Below are 18,887 nucleotides of genomic sequence, written 5' to 3'. Positions count from 1 at the left end.
GGACATTTGATACTGCACTAGATTAATCTGGGTTTAGCTTGTTTTGGTTAAATTGAGTTGTATACATCCTAAAAAGTTACTAAGTGCATTTACTTGGATCTCAGCCAATTATTTTGCCGTGATAACAGAGGGCCTATAATGTCTCAACTGTTTATTGGCTTTGAAGGAAATTATTGTTAATTCCTAAAATCAATTACCGGCTATGTCTGTTAGTCCTTCCATGTAGTGTCGGTTTTCTATTAGCAAACTATGATGTGTAACTGTAAAAATGAGCCTTGTGCACTGACAGCTGGAGCTGATTGAGTGCATGCACTCCCTCCTTTCTTACTGTGCAGGTTGCTTCCATAGAAGGATATAGTACTCAGAGTTACAGTACACACCCCCTACACCCCTCCTTGAGACATGCACCCCTTGCTATACCCTTCTCTGCGAAATGCACTCCTAATAATACACCTCTCTGGGAGCTACACCCCCTCAGTTCAGACCAGCTTCCGGCTTGACGTGGTTTGACCAGCTGAAGCTATGTTTTGAAACAACTGGTAGCTGTAGCACAGACAAGCTACTAGCACTAGCTGGTTGACCAGCTCATACCCAGCTAGACCAGCTTATTACCAGCTTGACCAATTGGATATTACAGCAGGGTATTACACCCTTTTTTGGAGCTACCCCCCACCTCCCCAACATCCCTCCATGAGATTGGCACCCCTGCAGCACCCCTCCCCGAGAGCTATGCCCCCACCACTGTTTAGCTTTCGGCTGTTGAGTGGTGCGCGTGTCCTTGCTGTGACTCCCTGCAAAGCTGGCCAGCTCTGCACAGCTGGATTTAGTAACAGCTTTGAACGTGTGGGGGAGAGAGGGGAAAATGGGGAGTGTTGGAATTTGGGGAATGAGAGCGGAGCTTGGTCTTCTACTCCGCTGAATTACGTCTGGTCTTCTAATTTAGGCTCTTTTTCTCTATTAACATTCCTTTACATCTTCACATTCCCACTCAAAACCACCTCACAACGACCTCATGTCTGAGGATGAAGATGCTGTCTGATTTCAGACCCATCTTTTTGGAACCATTAATTCTGAAACTCCAGCATCGATTTGGCTGTTATTTAATGAGGCAGATGAAAAGGCAGCCACGTTTGTCAAAGGAACAGTGTAGATAGGCTCAAACAGTTGCCATCTTTACTGGTGTATAGAGAAATCTGGTCCAGATAAATGCTTTGAGAGTAATGAAAGGTTTATAGGTTTTCTAGCGGTCAGTAGGTAGTCATTCAGTAGGATCTGGTGTGCCGATTGTTGTGTCTGCGGCAAATTAGTGGTTTGATTAAACTCCTCATCCATCTCCCAGCTTTGTTTATACATGTCCCTGTCTGCAAGTCAGGTAGGATAAAATGTTAAGTATGGTAATGTCTATATTGGAGTCCAGGGACTGCAATGTGCTAAAACTATGCATTACGTTTTCAATCCATCCCTGCAAGGTAATATAGGTGCAATATAGTGAAATACATTCTGATTTAGTTTCACTCTAGCGTGCTAGTCTATGGACAGATGAGTTGCATTGAAATTCAAATGTCCAGCCCATATATAATTTTTAGGGCCATGAGTTATTTTCCTAACCTGTAGTTCTGTCCCCCTAAACCAATAGGAACATAAAGGATTTTCTGAAGCCATTTGTTAAGCAATAAACAAATGTTGCAGTGCCTTTGCTGCCTCAATTCATTACTCAACTACCAGGGGGGTGTCCAGCCTTATCTAAGAGGGACCTTTGTAGGTGCACACTTTTGTTCTAGCACAGCTTTGTGGCACCTGACTCACATTAAAGATTTTGATGAAATAGCAGCCATTGACACTGCTTGAATTGTAGCAATTAAATCCAAATCCATGAAACAACACAAATGTCCCTGTCTTTGACACTGTGGTAGCTAACATTACATACGTGTATGTAAGGAACACCTGCAATAGAGATGACCAGTAGCATGGCATGGCACGTGCATAGCATGGTAGCTTGGCACAAATAACAGTTGATATTGGAATTGGGTGGTGTAAACATTGAACATGTTCGAAATGTATGACCCTGACATTCTTTGCACAAAAAAAGTACTACTGTTTACTACTGCCTAACTAATCAGATACAACTCAATACAGCTCCATTTACTTGGTGAAAACTCTGGCTTTTAGTGCCTGGTCTCTTTATGCGGCTGTTTATTGATCCTAAAAAACTTTGATCAAAATACATATTCCTTTCCTGTTTGATTGAATCCTGCCATACGTGTGTTTGTATGCCACCCTGTATGTTATAAAAGTAAAGTGACCAGAATCATTAGTATGATATTGCACTGTTCTTTCAGCAATGTAAATTTAGTGAAACAAATGATGTTTCTTGTACTCTGTATACTTGTAAATGCTGTATATTCAAATTTGGATTGAGAGTATGTTAGCATTTCATTGTTCATCATTTCATATTTTGGTTTCTGTTTAGTTTGGATGCAATACCATGAATAAAAATGTTCAAAATGGTGCTGAGAAATTCCTGATACAGAATGTGCCTGATAAAAAACAATGCCATGACTTTCAAACAGACATTCAAGTCTGTTTCGAAGAACAACAAGTAGAGCCAGCTGTCAGTTCTCTGTAGCCTGGTTTGGGTCTGACTCCCCCTTTCACGCACTCCCTGCCATGTGCTCAAAATGTCAGCATGCAGAGGTCAGAAGCCAAATACCTTTAACATGATCCATGCTGTAAAACCTCAGTAAATAACTCTCACTGTGCTTGGATTTTTGTTTGCATCACACTCGTTCTGCAGGTAAATCATACATTTGTGTTTAGTTTCCCACAGAGTAGAGTACAGGTCATAGCCAGGATAGCCTTTATGTTTACTGGCAGTGAAAACCCATTGCACCATGCTGTGCAGTATGTACTGTATGCGTGAGGTACGGCAGTTTGTGACAGAGGTACAACACAAGACGTTCTGTAGGGTTGGGTGATGTCTATGTTCCACACTCTCATACTGAAAAACCAAGGGTTCAGTAGAAATGAATGAATAAATTAATCACATTGTGTTTGTGCTGAAAGAATTTGAGGCAGAAGTGTTAAATGGTAAAAATAGACAATGCAGTAAACTGGAGAAACTTTTTCATAACTAGCAATAATGACTTTGCACCCAACCTTGCACTTTTTTAGTATAGAAATACTGTTTATTTAGGAATGTTGGGGACAGGGTTGGGTTGAGAGCTTGTGCACAGCTTGTGTATCCCTGATGGATGCTTTACACCGTGAGTTCTTAGCCAAAAGGGAACTTGGGCAGAGTGTGACTATGCATTTATGAGAACTGCCATCCACAAGGGGCAAAGGTAAAGGGTTTAAAACATCCCCAATGCACTTCTCTGAAATGCATAGGGGACACTTTATTGCACTCAATTGCCTGAGGGTCATCGGTTTGAATCTCAGGTGCAGTACTCTTTAGAAAAGTAATTTACCTCAACAATTCCTTTAATGGGTCTACTGAAAGCACTGTACATCGTCCTACATACAATAACAGCACACAAACAAAAGAATATCAGGCAGAAAATATAAGAATATAAGACAGATAAAAGCCTTTCATATACGTGACTTTGAGTTTCACATGATTGAACAGGATGCTTCCTAAAAACTACTAGATAGCATGGTATTCATGTTAAATGTTATTTTTTATTCACTAAAATCTTGTATTATTTCACCTTAAAAGATTAAAATATAATTACTGAGAGTGCAGTGGTGGTGCATGGCTAAGGCATTGGACCTTGATGCAGGCATCAATTTGATGTAGTTATCCAAGGAGGGGCCCAAATTCATCATTTGTATACAAATTACATTATATTTCGAAAGAAGTGCTCAATATACTTTTAACGTGCTTCTCTCTTCAGTACTTTCAGGAATGCAAATGGAAGCATGGCTTTATGGTGTACATATTATATACATATTATTGCATCTTTCCACAGTCCATTTTCTTGCAGAGATTGCTTGCTCCTGCAAACCAAGCAAACCTAGTTTCAAATCCAGTCACCATCTCTTCCACTCCCTTGATTGATTATTTGACACTTTTGATGCTTCTTTTCAAATCTGTATGTATTTTCATCAGTACCAAGCTGGGATGTGCTGAACATTGATTCAGATCATGATAAGGACATGTATTCATGAAGCATCATCAATCAATGACAGAAGCCATTTTTTTTTAATTTATCACTTTTTCAGTAATTTTGCTGCAAACTATTTTATTACTAGTAAAGACAATTGACCTTTTGTTAGTGGAGTACTGAAGCGCATGAGGGAAAATGTGCAGAGACAGGCTGGTGGTTCTATTTATAACAATAAGCTAACAAATGTCGCCAGTTTTCAACACAAATCAGCACTGAGCCCTTTATATGCAGGTGCTGCTTATAGCCATGTAAATCCACAGTCCAGTTCAGACCAGTGGGAGTGTGGATTAAGTTACACTGAGAGTGAAGATATAGAGAGAGCGCCAGATCCTGAGCTGATGGAGGCAGGGAAAAATGACTATAGAGATATAGTTTGAAGAGATGTCAGATGTCAGGTATGTTATGACACTTTGATGATTGCAAATGGCATAAGCTTTGACAATGAAAGTGATTCTCAGCTGTGACCTCTGCAGTGTATTAATAAATCAACAAGGATTTAATAAGACACACTCTCAAGAAGGCTTTGCAGCTGAGGCGTGTTAGCTTTTCATTCGTATTATTTGTGCAATGTAAGTAATGCAATGCAAGTGCAATATGACAATACACAAGTCATCCATGTTAGATGCTTTTTGTTTGTTTTTGAGAAATAAACTTTGGTTAGAAGTTTTGGGGTTTTATACTACCTAATTTTTACTTTTGTTCTTTAATAGTTGTTACATTTTTTAAGAGATTTAGTGTTTGTAAATCTTACCATCTGCAAGTAAGGCCAATGCATAATTGCTGTTAGCGTCAACCAGAGATGACAATGTCTCATCACACATCAGTGACCCTCGCGAATCGGTTCAGTATTCGGTTCAGCTGTTGAGCTGCACATGATGCATCTACCTCTGCCTTTGAGAATGAATGTCTGTGCGAGCCTGACTTGTGAGCACGATGTCGGAAGAAGCAATGGTGCATCTTGTGCTTTTGAGGAGAGCACACAGATTGAGACAATGATTGCATTGAGTAGTCTACTGTTGTGTCGAATTGGGGGAAATGATTGGCCATTCAAAGCTAAGGATTGCGAACCTTCGTGTATTTATGAGAGAGTGCAGGGAATGGACAAAAACAAATAGTACTAATATAACACTTTGTCACCAATGATGACAATTTCCTGCAGATACAAATAATGTTTCAAGCACTTTCCTTTGGGTTTCTATGCAGACACAATTGGGCTATGACAACTGCAGCATGTGGAAACCAAGAATGCCCCGAGAGAAGCCACATACAGGGCAGTTTTAGGGAGACACCTGGGACTGGACTTTAGGAATGAACCTTGGTTCCACAGGTCTTGTGTTTCATGGTCATTGCTTACTTACAGTGCTCCGGGGATCCTTTTCACTGGAAAAAGTATTATTAATTGGTTTGGATCTGTCGAAATACACTGAAGAACTCACTTCTTCTTGTGGCCTTGGAATTATAAGATTCTATCTGTGTTCTGAGTGGTTTTGAGATATTGAGCTTCGAAGATACCAAAGTGAATGGTGAACCTTTTACATTTTGTCATACTTTTAATCAGTATTTTTTGTAAAACACATATATTTAGTGCCCTATAAACAACGTATTTATGACACTTGTCTCATCTTCGTCAAATATGTCACTTAGAACCTAATTCTAAGGTCTCATACTAGAAACTTTTTTCTCAGCCCTATAATAATGTTAGACCGAGCTGCTCCAAAAATAAAGGGCTTAATAGGCACGTAGGACAGATACTGTTTCAGTTGCAGCGCAGGAAACTCTGGTTCAACCAGGGTCATTGTTAGCCCCCTGGTCTACCCTGCTGTAAAATCCAGCCATGCTAGCCTGAAAATTTACATGGTCAAGCTGGTCATAAACTGTCCGAGCTGGTAGCTTGTTTGAGCCGGTAGCTGGTCAAGAACTAGCTTGAGCTGGTCAAACAATGTGCTGGTCTGAACTGGTCAACTAACTAAAGCATGTCAAGGTAGAAGCTGGTCTGAACTGGTCAACCAGATACCAGCTGTTTCAAAACCTAGCTTGAGCTGTTTTTTTTCAGCAGGGTATGCTTCAGCATCAGACCTCAGTCCAATGATTCACCCCCACATTGTACATTTGGATATCTCTCTCATGGTCACAGTGATCTTCCTCAGTTTCAGAGAGCACAGACTATTGTGCATTTTCAGACATTGGTTATTTCTACTTTGCAGTCCCTGGATGATGCTGTCGTGAGTTGGGCGCCAGAGCACAGTTGGCCCTGGCATTCATCAAGGACCACATGACAAATTACTGCTTTAGCTGGACAGCTACCAAGGGACACATATTATGTTATTTTGGTTTATGGTCCTCTGTGTCCTATTTGATGATATGTTAAGATACTACTTAAAAAGTAAAAATATTTAAAACACTTTAGATATCTATCCTATTTTCTATTTGATTTACTTGAAAGGTATTGAAAGATAAAGCTACTTTGTTTATTCTTTCCAACAAATTCTACAGTGCTACATTATACACCCTTCCGCAGTATTTTCTAAAAATGAGTCCCTTCCCTGTGTTTTTTGTCAATTCATGTCCCAAACCAAACACCAGTTTTATTCTTTCCTGTCATAACTCATTTATAGTTGCTGGGCAACAGGTAATGGCCACCCTGCTGAGCAGAGTAACTCTGGTGTGCTACCTGATGAGTTTGACGTGCAGTGTGTACATTTAGAATGGGCTGAGGAAGAGGATGGGTGGACACAGGAAGGTTGTGATAAAAGAGAAAACACAAAAGGCAAGGAAAAGGAAAGTGAATCCCTCCTGTTCACACTCTGGCTGAGCATAAGCAGCTATCAGCAGCTTAGCCCAGCTAGCCAGTGTGCGTTTTCCTGTGCTGTGAAATGTACAGTATCAGCACATCCAGCTGCTCACTGAGCTGGGCAAGCCATAGATGCCCACGCCCTGCTCCTAAATATTTAATGCCTATTAAGCGTTTGCTTTTACTTTTCTAAATTGCGTGCCTAAATAAACTTTAATCATTGTGCTGTTGCTTTCACATTACAATCTATTTTTGGTTCTGCAGTTTAGGTCATCTTCCGAGAAAACAAACTGGTATTTTTATGCAAAGTGTAAATTATATTTTTGGCAGAATGAAGTCCAACTGCTTAACCCAGCTTACTGGTCTACACTTATACATGGTCAGCTGTAGGCACATTTGGCTGAGAAAATCAGAACCAGTTGTTCCATACCATAAGGCCATACAGTCGACCAAAGTAGTAGAAAGGTTGCTAATGGTGTTGGATGTGATAAAGGTTGCTCATAGTGATGGATATGATTAAGGTTACTCATGTTGACGGATGTGAGAAAGCTTGCTCATGGTGATGTATGCAAGAAAGGTTGCTCATGGTGATGGATGTGATATTGGTTGCTCATGGTGATGAATGTGAGAGGTTGCTCAGGGTGATGGATGTGAGAAATGTTACTCATGATGATGAATGTGATAAAAGTTGCTCAGAGTGACGGATGTGAGAAAGGTTGCTCAGTGTGGTCTGCTGTATGTTTCCACAGAAAGAGGTGAAAGACGTATTCTCAGCCATCGTGTTTGAGGCAGTATACAGCCTGGGTCAGCACGTAGTGCCTGGACAGGAGGATAGAGAGCTGCCTTCCCTAACTCCTGTACTTCGCTGGAAAAAGGGAGAGAAGATTGCCCAGAGGAACCAGGTAAGACACCAACCGATCTGATGTCTGGAAACTGTACTCTGGACTATTGAACTATTGTATAGAGAGAATGACATGACAACATCCGGACAGCAGGGCTATTGAGATATAAATAAGACTGACACATCCACTTCTAAACCAGCAGCTTCTTCAGTCTTCTTGGGTAAGTCTACAAGCTTTGGATTTGGATTTGGGTAGTTTATCCCATTCTTCATGGCAGATTCTCTCAGGCTCCGTCAGTGTTTGTGAACTGCTTTCTTCCGATCACTCCACAGATGTTCTATTGGGTTTAAGTCTGGGCTTTGGCTGGACCACTCAAGGACAGTCAGAAACTTGTCCAGAAGCCACTCCAGCATTCTCTTGGCTGTAAGCTTCATTGTGGTGCTGAAAGGTGAACCATCGCCCCAGTCTGAGGTCACATGCACTCTGGAGGAAGCTTTCTTCAAAGACCTCTCTATATTTGGCTACATCCATCCTTCCCTCAATTCTGATCAGTCTCCCTGTCCCTGCCGCTGAGCAGCACCCCCATAGCATGAGGCTGCTACCACCATGCTTCACCATAGGGATATTATTAGCCAGGTGAAGAGCAGTGCCTGGTGATCGACAGACACATTAGTTCTGATTGGAGTTCCGGCAAGTTTGGCAAACTCCATAGTGGACTGTCATATTCCCTTCACTTCCTTCTAGCCACTCTACCATAAAGGCATGATTGATGGAGTGCTGCTGAGATGGTCGTCCTTGTGGTAGGTTCTCCCATCTCTGCATTGGACCTCCGAAGCTCTGTTAGAGTGACTCTTTGGTTTTTAGTCACCTCCTCCCTTCTTGCCTGGTTACTCAGTTCAGCTGGACAGCCAAATCTTGGAAGTCCTGAATGTTCCAAACTTCTTCCATTTCACAATTCTTGCCCACTACACTCCTGGGAACACTCAAAGCTTTTAGAGCCTTCTCCTGATCTATGCCTCACCACAATTTTATCGTGGAGGTCTACAGAGAGTTCCTTGGACTGGATTGCTTGGTTTTTGTCCTTACATGCAGTGTGAATTGTGGGACCTTATATACACAGGTGTGGACCTTTCTAAACTATGTCCAACCAATTCATCTTGCTACAGGTGGACTCCAATCAAGTTCTAGACACATCTCAAGGATAATTAAAGCAAGCAGGGTGGGCCTGTCCACAATTTGGTGTGCCACAGCAAATTAATACTTATGTAAATGATAGATTTCAGTTTTTGATTTCTAATAAATTAGCAAAAAATTCCAAAAACATGTTTTCACTTTGCCTTTAAGGTTTATTGAGTGCAGGCAAACAGCAATTTTATCTGTTTAATATTAAATCTACAAAACAATAAAGTGCAAAAATTGAAAGGGTCTGAATACTTTTTGAAGCCACTGCACGTAACCTATGAGTTGTACTGCGCAGAAAATCTCATGCTTGCAGAAGTGCAATAAACTTATTGCATATCTGTATGATAAATAATACAGCTTGTTTACTAATGGTAGTTGGGACACTTCTATGGGAAGACATGACCCCCTACAATAATAGAACAGAAAATAACCAGTGCTGGGTGTCCCAGTGGCTCTGGATATAGAGCACTATCTGCATGGGTGTTGCTAGCCGTGATGTTAGCGGTTTGGATCCGGCTGCACAACCTTTGTTGCATATCTTTCCCTCTCTTGCTCCCATTCCTCCTGTCTCTCTACATTGTTCTGTACAATAAAGCTGGAAAAGGCCACAAAAACATGTTTAAAAAAAAAGAAAATAGCCAGTTCTGCTGTGCTGGAACTTTATACTGCTGTCATTCCAGTGACTTATATTCATACCAGGAAATGTCCTTGTTTTTCTGTTGTAATTTGTGTGTGTGTGTATTTTACTGCCGTTTGGGGGCAGTGTCGTTAAAGGCCACAGATTCCCCTGGGCTTAGGAATAGCACTGTGCTCTTCAGTATGGAGCAGTATTTTGGCTTTAGCTGCTTTTTAACAGTGGATATAAAGCAAAAGCATTGCCCTCACTCAGAAGTCCCAAAAATGTCAGTTAGTTTGGTTAATGTGTCCCCTGGGTCAACCTCTCTCGCCGTTCAGTCCTAATGTATTTACAAAGCAAAGGCCATTGAGCAGAACTAGAACGAGGGACATTTGATCCTAGAATCGGTGCTTCAGCCTTGCTCTATGTAATTCATTCATTTTGTAATGTAGTACAGTTTAAATTTTAATGTTTGCATGTAGGCGGGCATCATAGTTATGCTGTTGAATGAATGGTGGTTCAAAGTGCTGCGATCTCCATTGCCTTTAGCCATGTTAAGAACACATGGTGTACATTAGTCACCCTTTCCCACATTTTAACAATGTGATTATAAAAGTCGTAATAAATACTGTATGTGTACAGAAACTACTCTGTGTGGTACATTCATGCTATGTGTTGTGTGAGCATCAGTGGAGGCTGGTGACTTCCAGAATTGAGGAGGCCATTTTTTTCCGCTTGCTCACTTCACTCGCGATGGAATGTTCCCTGTTCTCTTATCTGTCTTTGTGCTGGCCAAAGGCATACTATTTGGAGTGTAAGCTACAGTCAGAAAGTTCTGGCTGATGAAATTCATTGTGCAGAGCTTAGCCTTGTGCCTTCCTGAAGAAATGACATTGCTGTAAGTCTATGAGCCTGCCTGATAATTAAGCTGAGAAATGACATTTGGATGTAATATAAATGCCAAGTGAACATGTGTAAAAGGCAGGAATTTTAATTATGTAGTTAAAAACAATTTTGTTTAGCTTACATTTTTCATTCTTCTACAGCTTCAACATGTAATCACCAATTTAATCAAGTTTAGCATATAAAAAAGATAAGATAACACTTTCTTTATCATATGTAGTTTTATTCAATATATTTAATATAAAATATGTAAAAATATGGTTCCAGTTGGCTTTATCTAACGTTAACGTTATCCACTAGAGGGCAGCACTCTATTCGTATTTAGAGTGAATTTCCTCACAGAGCAACAATTCAGTAATTTGATATGGAAGATTATTAAATTGACTTGTAATAAAACGAAATGGACTACATTAAAAATAAAACTGTTCAATAAATCCCAAATGGTGTCTAACATGACCTATTGAATGTCATTCTCACTCCCTAGTATCTGGAATCTGCATATCTCCAGCCCAAGATCTCAAATAGCGCCAGAATCTCGCCGACTTCCGAGGTAGTTTTAAGCAAAAGTGTTTGGCCAAATGAGCTATAAACTCCAGGGATGATAGCCAGGGGTGTTTTCTAAATTTCCTGAAAAGCACAAGTTGATGGGACATGTTTGTTTGACTGAAGTGACTAGCGAATTCTCAAAATGGCTTCTGTGTTGAATAGGAAAGGAAAGGACAGTTGATTCCAAATGAACCAGTAGCATGTGATTGGACGAACAAAATGTCAATCTTTCAGCCCTGGACACAATGCATGGTGAGGCCAGGCCTCCGTTGCCCACCCATTTTCAGTGATCTGGCCAATCACATATTGGCATGAAAAAAAATGCATTACATTGACTTCTATGAAAAGCGAATTTCCTAGGGAAGGCCTGGCCTCCCTTAATACAAACTGATAGGGAAATCTGGCCTGTTGCTTTACAATTGCAATATTGGGTTTTAGCCATGGGAAAATTTAGATTTATGTACAAAACTAAAATAATATGAATATAAAAAAAAAAAATATGTTTTTTGTTAAAATAAATAAAATAAATATATTTATTGTTTTTTTTAAATCTCTCTCTTCTCTCAAATTATTGGGGAGGCCAGGCCTCCTCCACCTCTATGGAGGAGCCTCCACTGGTGTGCATACTGTTTATGTATACATACTGTGTGTAATATGTAAATGCTATATTTGCATTATAGGGTCCAATGTTGTCCTAGTATATATTTTTGCATATGTAGACTAATGAATATATTGTGATTTTTAAAAACTTTTAATAGAATGCTTAAAATTTACAAAACATCCCACTGCATCCTTTATTGAGGAAACAGGCTCCATCGTATCAGCTCTTACTCAGCCCATAGCATATACAATCCAATTCATGTAATGGTTCAGAAAATATATTGCTATAGTATCTGAACTGTAAATAAGCTATTCATATTTTTGTCGGCAAATAGTTTTTTATGGTGATTTCTCTTGTCCACATCCAAAGCCATTAAATAATCCAAACTGCAAACCCAATTTTAGAAAATGATAAATAATAGTTAGATTTTAAGTATACTTTATAAAATAATGTGTAAATGATCAGCTACATATACACTCAGTGACCACTTTATTGAGTAGACCTGTACATCAGCTTATTAATGCAAATATTTAATCAGCCAATCATGTGACAGAAACTAAATGCATAAAAGCATTTATCTTCAGCTGTTTTTCAGACCAAATGTCAGAATAAGGAAGAAATGTGATTTTGACCGTGGAATGATTGTTGGTGCCAGACAGGGTGGTTTGAGTGTCTCAGAAATTGCTGCTTTTCACACACATCTTGCCATGTCTGTAGGGTTTGCAAGAAATGGAGTGAAAAACAAAGCTGCAATTCTCATTGTTAAGGTCAGAGGAGAATGGCCAGACTGGTTTCTTATAAATAAATCAGGGAAATAATGTATATAACCTTCACAACCGTAGGTCCAAGAATGGATGGCTGCTTGCTGACTTGGATGATACATCTGCAGATGAACCTTTAAATTGGTTGTACTGCGACAAACCTCTAAATTCACCTCTTGAGACTGAGGAGCATAAAAGTATTTAAAATATTTTTGACATAATGCAAGTGTCTTGGATGAAAAACGCATGTTGCTGTGACAATATTTTCAAAAAAGTATTAAAAAAAAAGAAAGGAATTGTCCCTTATGTTAAGAGGAATACTGTATAGAGCTCAGGGAAGCCAGGGAAGCCAAAATGTAATCAGGCTTCCCTCCGCAGGGTATCAAGAGGCTAGGTATGAGTGTGTGAGTGAATGGTGTGCGTGCACTGCGATATCATGCTGATATCATGATTTCCTCCCTCCTGAGTGCTGTATAGGGGGTACAATAATAGAGCTTTTGAGCTTTCAAATGCAGGATGTAAAAGTAACAACAGAGTAACACCTGGTCTGTATGTCTTAATCTCAAGAGTAAATGTTCAGAGTTAAAATATAGTTTTAAAAAGTTATAGCCCTCACGTAACACTCAAAAACGTGGTTTGGTGGTTTCAGTTGAACTCCCTTGATATCTGGAGTAGAAAGATAAAATTGGTATCATTGGTATCAGGTCAATGCAACTGATTTTGATAGAGGAAGTCACAAATATAACTGACTGAGACACAGTGCAGAGAAGCAAGGAGCACATTTCCAGACTACCATAATCATGTGAAATATTTGGGTTTTTTGTTTAAGAAAATTAATTAATTAAATATTAATGGTGAATTATGCGTTTAATAATATCAAAATATCGAAACATTGATAGACCTTGAGCATAGTAGACACATACTGCAAACAGCAGGTACATACCATACTGTATGTATGGAGTGTGGCCATGTTCTAATTGTGTAGTATGTACAAACTGTATGTGTGTAGTTTGCAGTGTGGATGTCATGTGCAGATGTTTTTATATCTTTCTACAGACACGGTTTGAGAACAATTGTTTTTCTATCTCTCTTTACAGTCATGGTTTCTGTCTCTCTTTACAGACATGGTTTGAGAAGAACTGTTTATCAGAGGACTGCGCAGCAGATCTACAGTTGCGGGGGAAATTGCTGCTATCAGGGTAACCATTTTTTTATTATTTTCCAGATTTTTCCATACCTTACAGATTTTATCATGAACTTTCACAAGCTCTGGAGAGTCAGCATTATGTTGGTGCTGCTCTTGGCTCTGTAGATTGAGCAGCATTATTTTGGTGAAGATTTTGGATCTGTAGAATGAGAAGCATTCTGTTGGTGCTGATCTTGGCTCTGTAGATTGAGCAGCATTATTTTGTTGAAGATTTTGGATCTGTAGAATGAGAAGCATTATGTTGTTACTGATCTTGGCTCTGTAGAGTGAGCAGCATTATTTTGGTTTAGATTTTGGATCTGTAGAATGAGCAGCATTATGTTGGTGCTAATCTTGGCTGTGTAGAGTGAGCAGCATTATATTGGTGCTGATCTTGGCTCTGTAGAGTGATTGGCTATTGTGATTGGATCAAAACTGGCAAAGTATCTTGTCGACTAACATGCTTGCTAAATTATTTTAAGTGCACTTACAGGGGCCTGCTATTCAGCAGTTTGATGCCACAAATGTTGTTGAATGCTGATTTAATACTGGACAAGAAGGATCTTGAACTTCTCCAATTCATTCACATTTTGTGTAACACATGCACACACACACATCATGATGAAATGTAAGTTGTAAGAATGTGTGTAATGTCATTTTGTATGAATAAATGTAATGCCCTAGAGAGATTTATTTTACAATATGGTTGTGCTTGTTTATATTTGTACAGTAGATGGTTTTTAAACAGTAGAACAGTAGACAAGGAGAGTAATAATTGGGGACAGTTGACCCCACTGCACCATCCTTGCCGCCGATCCAACTGGGATAGTTACGGAAAAATGCTAATGTTGAGCCATGTGATGTACAGTGAGGTGCACCCCTGGTTTTAATGTCTGTGACAATGAATCTGTACTTGATCGACAGCAAATCTCAACTCTAAATGGTACAAATATGAGACCTTTCTGCAAATTTGAAAGCAAGATTGCTTTTTATTTTCATTTCTTACTGTTTATAAATGATAAAAAAGGAAGAAGGCCCTGTGCAAAATTTTGGGAACCCTTTTGGATTATTCTCTGTTACTTTTTCAAACTACCTACTTCCACTCTCAGAAACATTATTTCAAAATGGAAGATAAATGGAACAGTTGAAGTCAAGGCAAGAAAGATTTCACATAGAATGGCCTGAGACCTTGTGATAAATGCTCAGAAGAACCCACACATTACTGCAAAAGAGCTGCAAAAAAGAGAAGCAGACACAGGTCTAGCTTTTCAAGGGACAACAATACAACTTACTTTAAACAAGAAAGACCTACAGAAAGTTGCCAGAAAGAACAACCTGAACTCAAAATGATAAATTTAGCGTCTGAAGTATGTAAAAGAAAACATTGAGAAGCCTGAAGCCTTTTGGAACAATGTGCATTGGACTGACAGAGAATTGAAGAAGAAGGTATTATGCATTGGGGTTATGTGGCAGCTGGGAGCACAGGAACTATTGTGCGAGCGGAAGGAAGAATGGATTCCACCAAATATCAAGAAATTCTAGAGGCTCATGTTCAAAGGTCAGTCCAGACATTGAAGTTGAAGAGAGGTTGGATAATTCCAGCAAGACAATGATCCAAAGCATACCTCAAAATCAACCATGAAGTTTGCCCAGGAAATACTTATGAAGGTTTTGGAGTGGCGACCACAGTCCCCAGGCTTGAATATTTTGGAAAATCTGAGGAGAGATCTCAAACATGCCGTGCATGCAAGGAGGCCAAAGAATATTTCTGAGGTGGAGGAGGATCACAAGCTGTTATAGTTGCCCGATGAGGAGTTTCAAAGTACCAAACTTTGCACTTTCTTAAAAAAAGAAAATAATTTTTAAATAAAAAGTAATCTTGCTTTAAAATTTTAAGAAATGTGCGGCATGGATGGTGCAGTGGGTAGCACTGCTGCCTCACAGCAAGGAGGTCCTGGGTTTGAATCCCTGTTGGCCGGGGCCTCTCTGTGTGGAGTTTGCATGTTCTCCCCGTGTCTGCGTGGGTTTCCTCCGGGTATTCCGGTTTCCTCCCACAGTACAAAGACATGCAGGTTAGGCTGATTGGAGAGTCTAAATTGCCCATAGGTATGAGTGTGTGAGTGTATGGTGTGTGTGCCCTGCGATGGACTGGCGACCTGTCCAGGGTGTATTCCTGCCTTTCGCCCAATGTATGCTGGGATAGGCTCCAGCCCCCCTGCGACCCTGTTCAGGATAAGCGGGTTAAGATAATGGATGGATGGATGGATGTCATGTTCAAAGTTTAACCATTTAATTTTACCATTTAACGGTCTTTATTGAATTGAATAGTGAATATGTTGGGAGTTTGCAATCCTGTAATTCCAAATTCGCACAGTAGAATTTCACAGTGTCGATGGCATATATACTTGGTATCATGCTCTTCAAGAATGTCATGGTGTGTCCTGAAAACAGTTTGATTTAAATGTTTTATAGATTTTTAAATCCTGCTATTCAGTTACCATTTTGGAGGAATTTGCAATCCCATAAGTCAAAAATCGTACAGTATGAATTCATGGAATCAATGCCATGTACAGTGCATCCGGAAAGTATTCACAGCGTTTCACTTTTCCCACATTTTGTTATGTTACAGCCTTATTCCAAAATGGAATAAATTCATTTTTTTCCTCAAAATTCTACACACAACACCCCATAATGACAACATGAAAGAAGTTTTTTTTTTTTTTTTTGCAAATTTATTAAAAATAAAAAACTAAGAAATCACATGTACATAAATATTCACAGCCTTTGCCATGAAGCTCAAAATTGAGCTCAGGTGCATCCTGTTTCCACTGATCAACCTTGAGATGTTTCTACAGCTTAATTGGAGTCCACCTGTGGTAAATTCAGTTGATTGGACATGATTTGGAAAGGCACACACCTGTCTATATAAGGTCCCACAGTTGACAGTGCATGTCGGAGCACAAACCAAGCATGAAGTCAAAGGAATTGTCTGTAGACCTCCGAGACAGGATTGTCTCAAGGCACAAATCTGGGGAAGGGTACAGAAACATTTCTGCTGCTTTGAAGGTCCCAATGAGCACAGTGGCCTCCATCATCCGTAAATGGAAGAAGTTCGGAACCACCAGGACTCTTCCTAGAGCTGGCCGCCCGTCTAAACTGAGCAATCGGGGGAGAAGGTAGAGTGGCCAGACGAAAGCCACTCCTTAGTAAAAGGCACATGGCAGCCCGCCTGGAGTTTGCCAAAAGGCACCTGAAGGACTCTCAGACCATGAGAAACAAAATTATCTGGTCTGATCAGACAAAGATTGAACTCTTTGGCATGAATGCCAGGCGTCATGTTTGGAGGAAACCAGGCACCGCTCATCACCTGGCCAATACCATCCCTACAGTGAAGTATGGTGGTGGCAGCATCATGCTGTGGGGATGTTTTTCAGTGGCAGGAACTGGGAGACTAGTCAGGATTGAGGGAAAGATGAATGCAGCAATGTAAAGAGACATCCTGGATGAAAACCTGCTCTAGAGCACTCTTGACCTCAGACTGGGGCGACGGTTCATCTTTCAGCAGGACAACGACCCTAAGCACACAGCCAAGATATCAAAAGAGTGGCTTCCGGACAACTCTGTGAATGTCCTTGAGTGGCCCAGCCAGAGCCCAGACTTGAATCCGATTGAACATCTCTGGAGAGATCTGAAAATGGCTGTGCACCGACGCTCCCCATCCAACCTGATGGAGCTTGAGAGGTGCTGCAAAGAGGAATGGGCGAAACTGCCCAAAGATAGGTGTGGCAAGCTTGTGGCATCATATTCAAAAAGACTTGAGGCTGTAATTGCTGCCAAAGGTGCATCAACAAAGTATTGCGCAAAGGCTGTGAATACTTATGTACATGTGATTTCTTAGTTTTTTATTTTTAATAAATTTGCTAAAATTTCAAAAAACTTTTTATGTTGTCATTATGGGGTGTTGTGTGTAGAATCTTGTGGTAAGACAAACTGAACAGCATTCTATCAAAAAAAAAGTGTTCATGATTGAAACTTGTGCCTTCGACCTGGGTTGAGCAGGTGGGTGGCAAAAGGGTGAAATGCTGACCGAAAATTGGGAATTTGCAAGAAAACACTAAATTGTTAATGAGCTGCTCACCCTTCACTGACACACCTCCAGCAGCGGCTCACTTCAGTCTGCCCAGAAATTACTAGAGGCATCTGGATCATCCGGAAAAAGATAAATCAACAGCACGTCGTCGCACAACACGGCAGACGCAGGCCGGAAAATATGGCCCAGTGTGTTCATCTACTGATCAACCAATTCACCAATACCTACCCCACTCCTTTTACATTTAAAACACATGCCTTGAGGACCAGAGGCCAGTAAAGAAGCATAATGCTTCAACAAACAACCATTCCTTTGCATGGATGATAGAGTGTCTCCATGGGTATTTCACGGAAAACACAAGATACACATTGTATTGTGACATTCACTTTACGTCAATAGCGTTTTAAGTCCTCCTCTGAGAGGATATTGTGCAGGGTCTTTCTCAGGCTCTTAAGGGGTTGTGGAATTGGTCTACGAGGTCAGGGGAATGGAGAAATATGGGCAGCTGCTGTTAAACCCATAGAGAAAACATTCTAATGTGGTTCAGGATCCCCGCTAAAGGCTTATTTATCACGCAGATTGAAATACTGATGTGTGGTTGTATCTTAAATCAACCGCTCAAGCAATGTTTTTTGATTCTTTATTACAGTCAGTTGGTTGATTTGTTGTTACTGAAAGACAATGTTACTTATCATCTGATAGCCAGCTGCTATCAATGCACGCTGCCAGAAATTATCCCTTTATTATCTTGACAGGGCCTCATATCATATACTTTATGTCCAGGTCTTTCTGTTTCATAATGAGTATGATGGTACAGTAAGACGTTCAGTGAGCAGCAGTTCTGCAGGCAGAAATGTATTGTTAATCAGAGAGGTCAGAGGAGAAGGGCTAGACTGGTTGAATTTGGCAGGCTTTATGAGAAACTGAGCTGCTAGATATCAATACTTTATGAGAAACTGAGCTGCTAGATATCAATAGTTGCCCTATCTAACTATCTGCACTTCAGACGGGGTACAGATTTCTGGGCACTGGGATTGAGTTGTATTGACTCATCTATGTTTAATGCTCAGATCCTACTGCTTATTTTGTAAATTTCAGTGTTATCACTGTCAGAGACAGTGTCATGTAGTTCAAAAGTGAATAATTTTCATTATAAAAAGAATCTAATGATATATCATATTTCTGAACAGTAGCGGTGGGTGA

General features: G+C 40.2%; 1 protein-coding gene across 1 annotated transcript in view; it reads left to right on the top strand.

Annotated features, from left to right (window-relative positions):
* itga9 (integrin, alpha 9) overlaps positions 1-18,887 on the top strand; it is a 111,328-nt gene that overhangs the window by 58,802 nt on the left and 33,639 nt on the right. Inside the window, exons 16-17 of the mRNA XM_061245650.1 lie at positions 7,707-7,859; positions 13,531-13,607. Coding sequence (XP_061101634.1) covers positions 7,707-7,859; positions 13,531-13,607 — 230 coding nt within the window. The remainder of the gene's footprint in view (positions 1-7,706; positions 7,860-13,530; positions 13,608-18,887) is intronic.

Source organism: Conger conger, chromosome 1, assembly GCF_963514075.1.
Source record: "Conger conger chromosome 1, fConCon1.1, whole genome shotgun sequence".
In the NCBI taxonomy this organism is placed as follows: Eukaryota; Metazoa; Chordata; class Actinopteri; order Anguilliformes; family Congridae; genus Conger; species Conger conger.
This window is presented reverse-complemented; position numbering and strand designations above follow the sequence as displayed.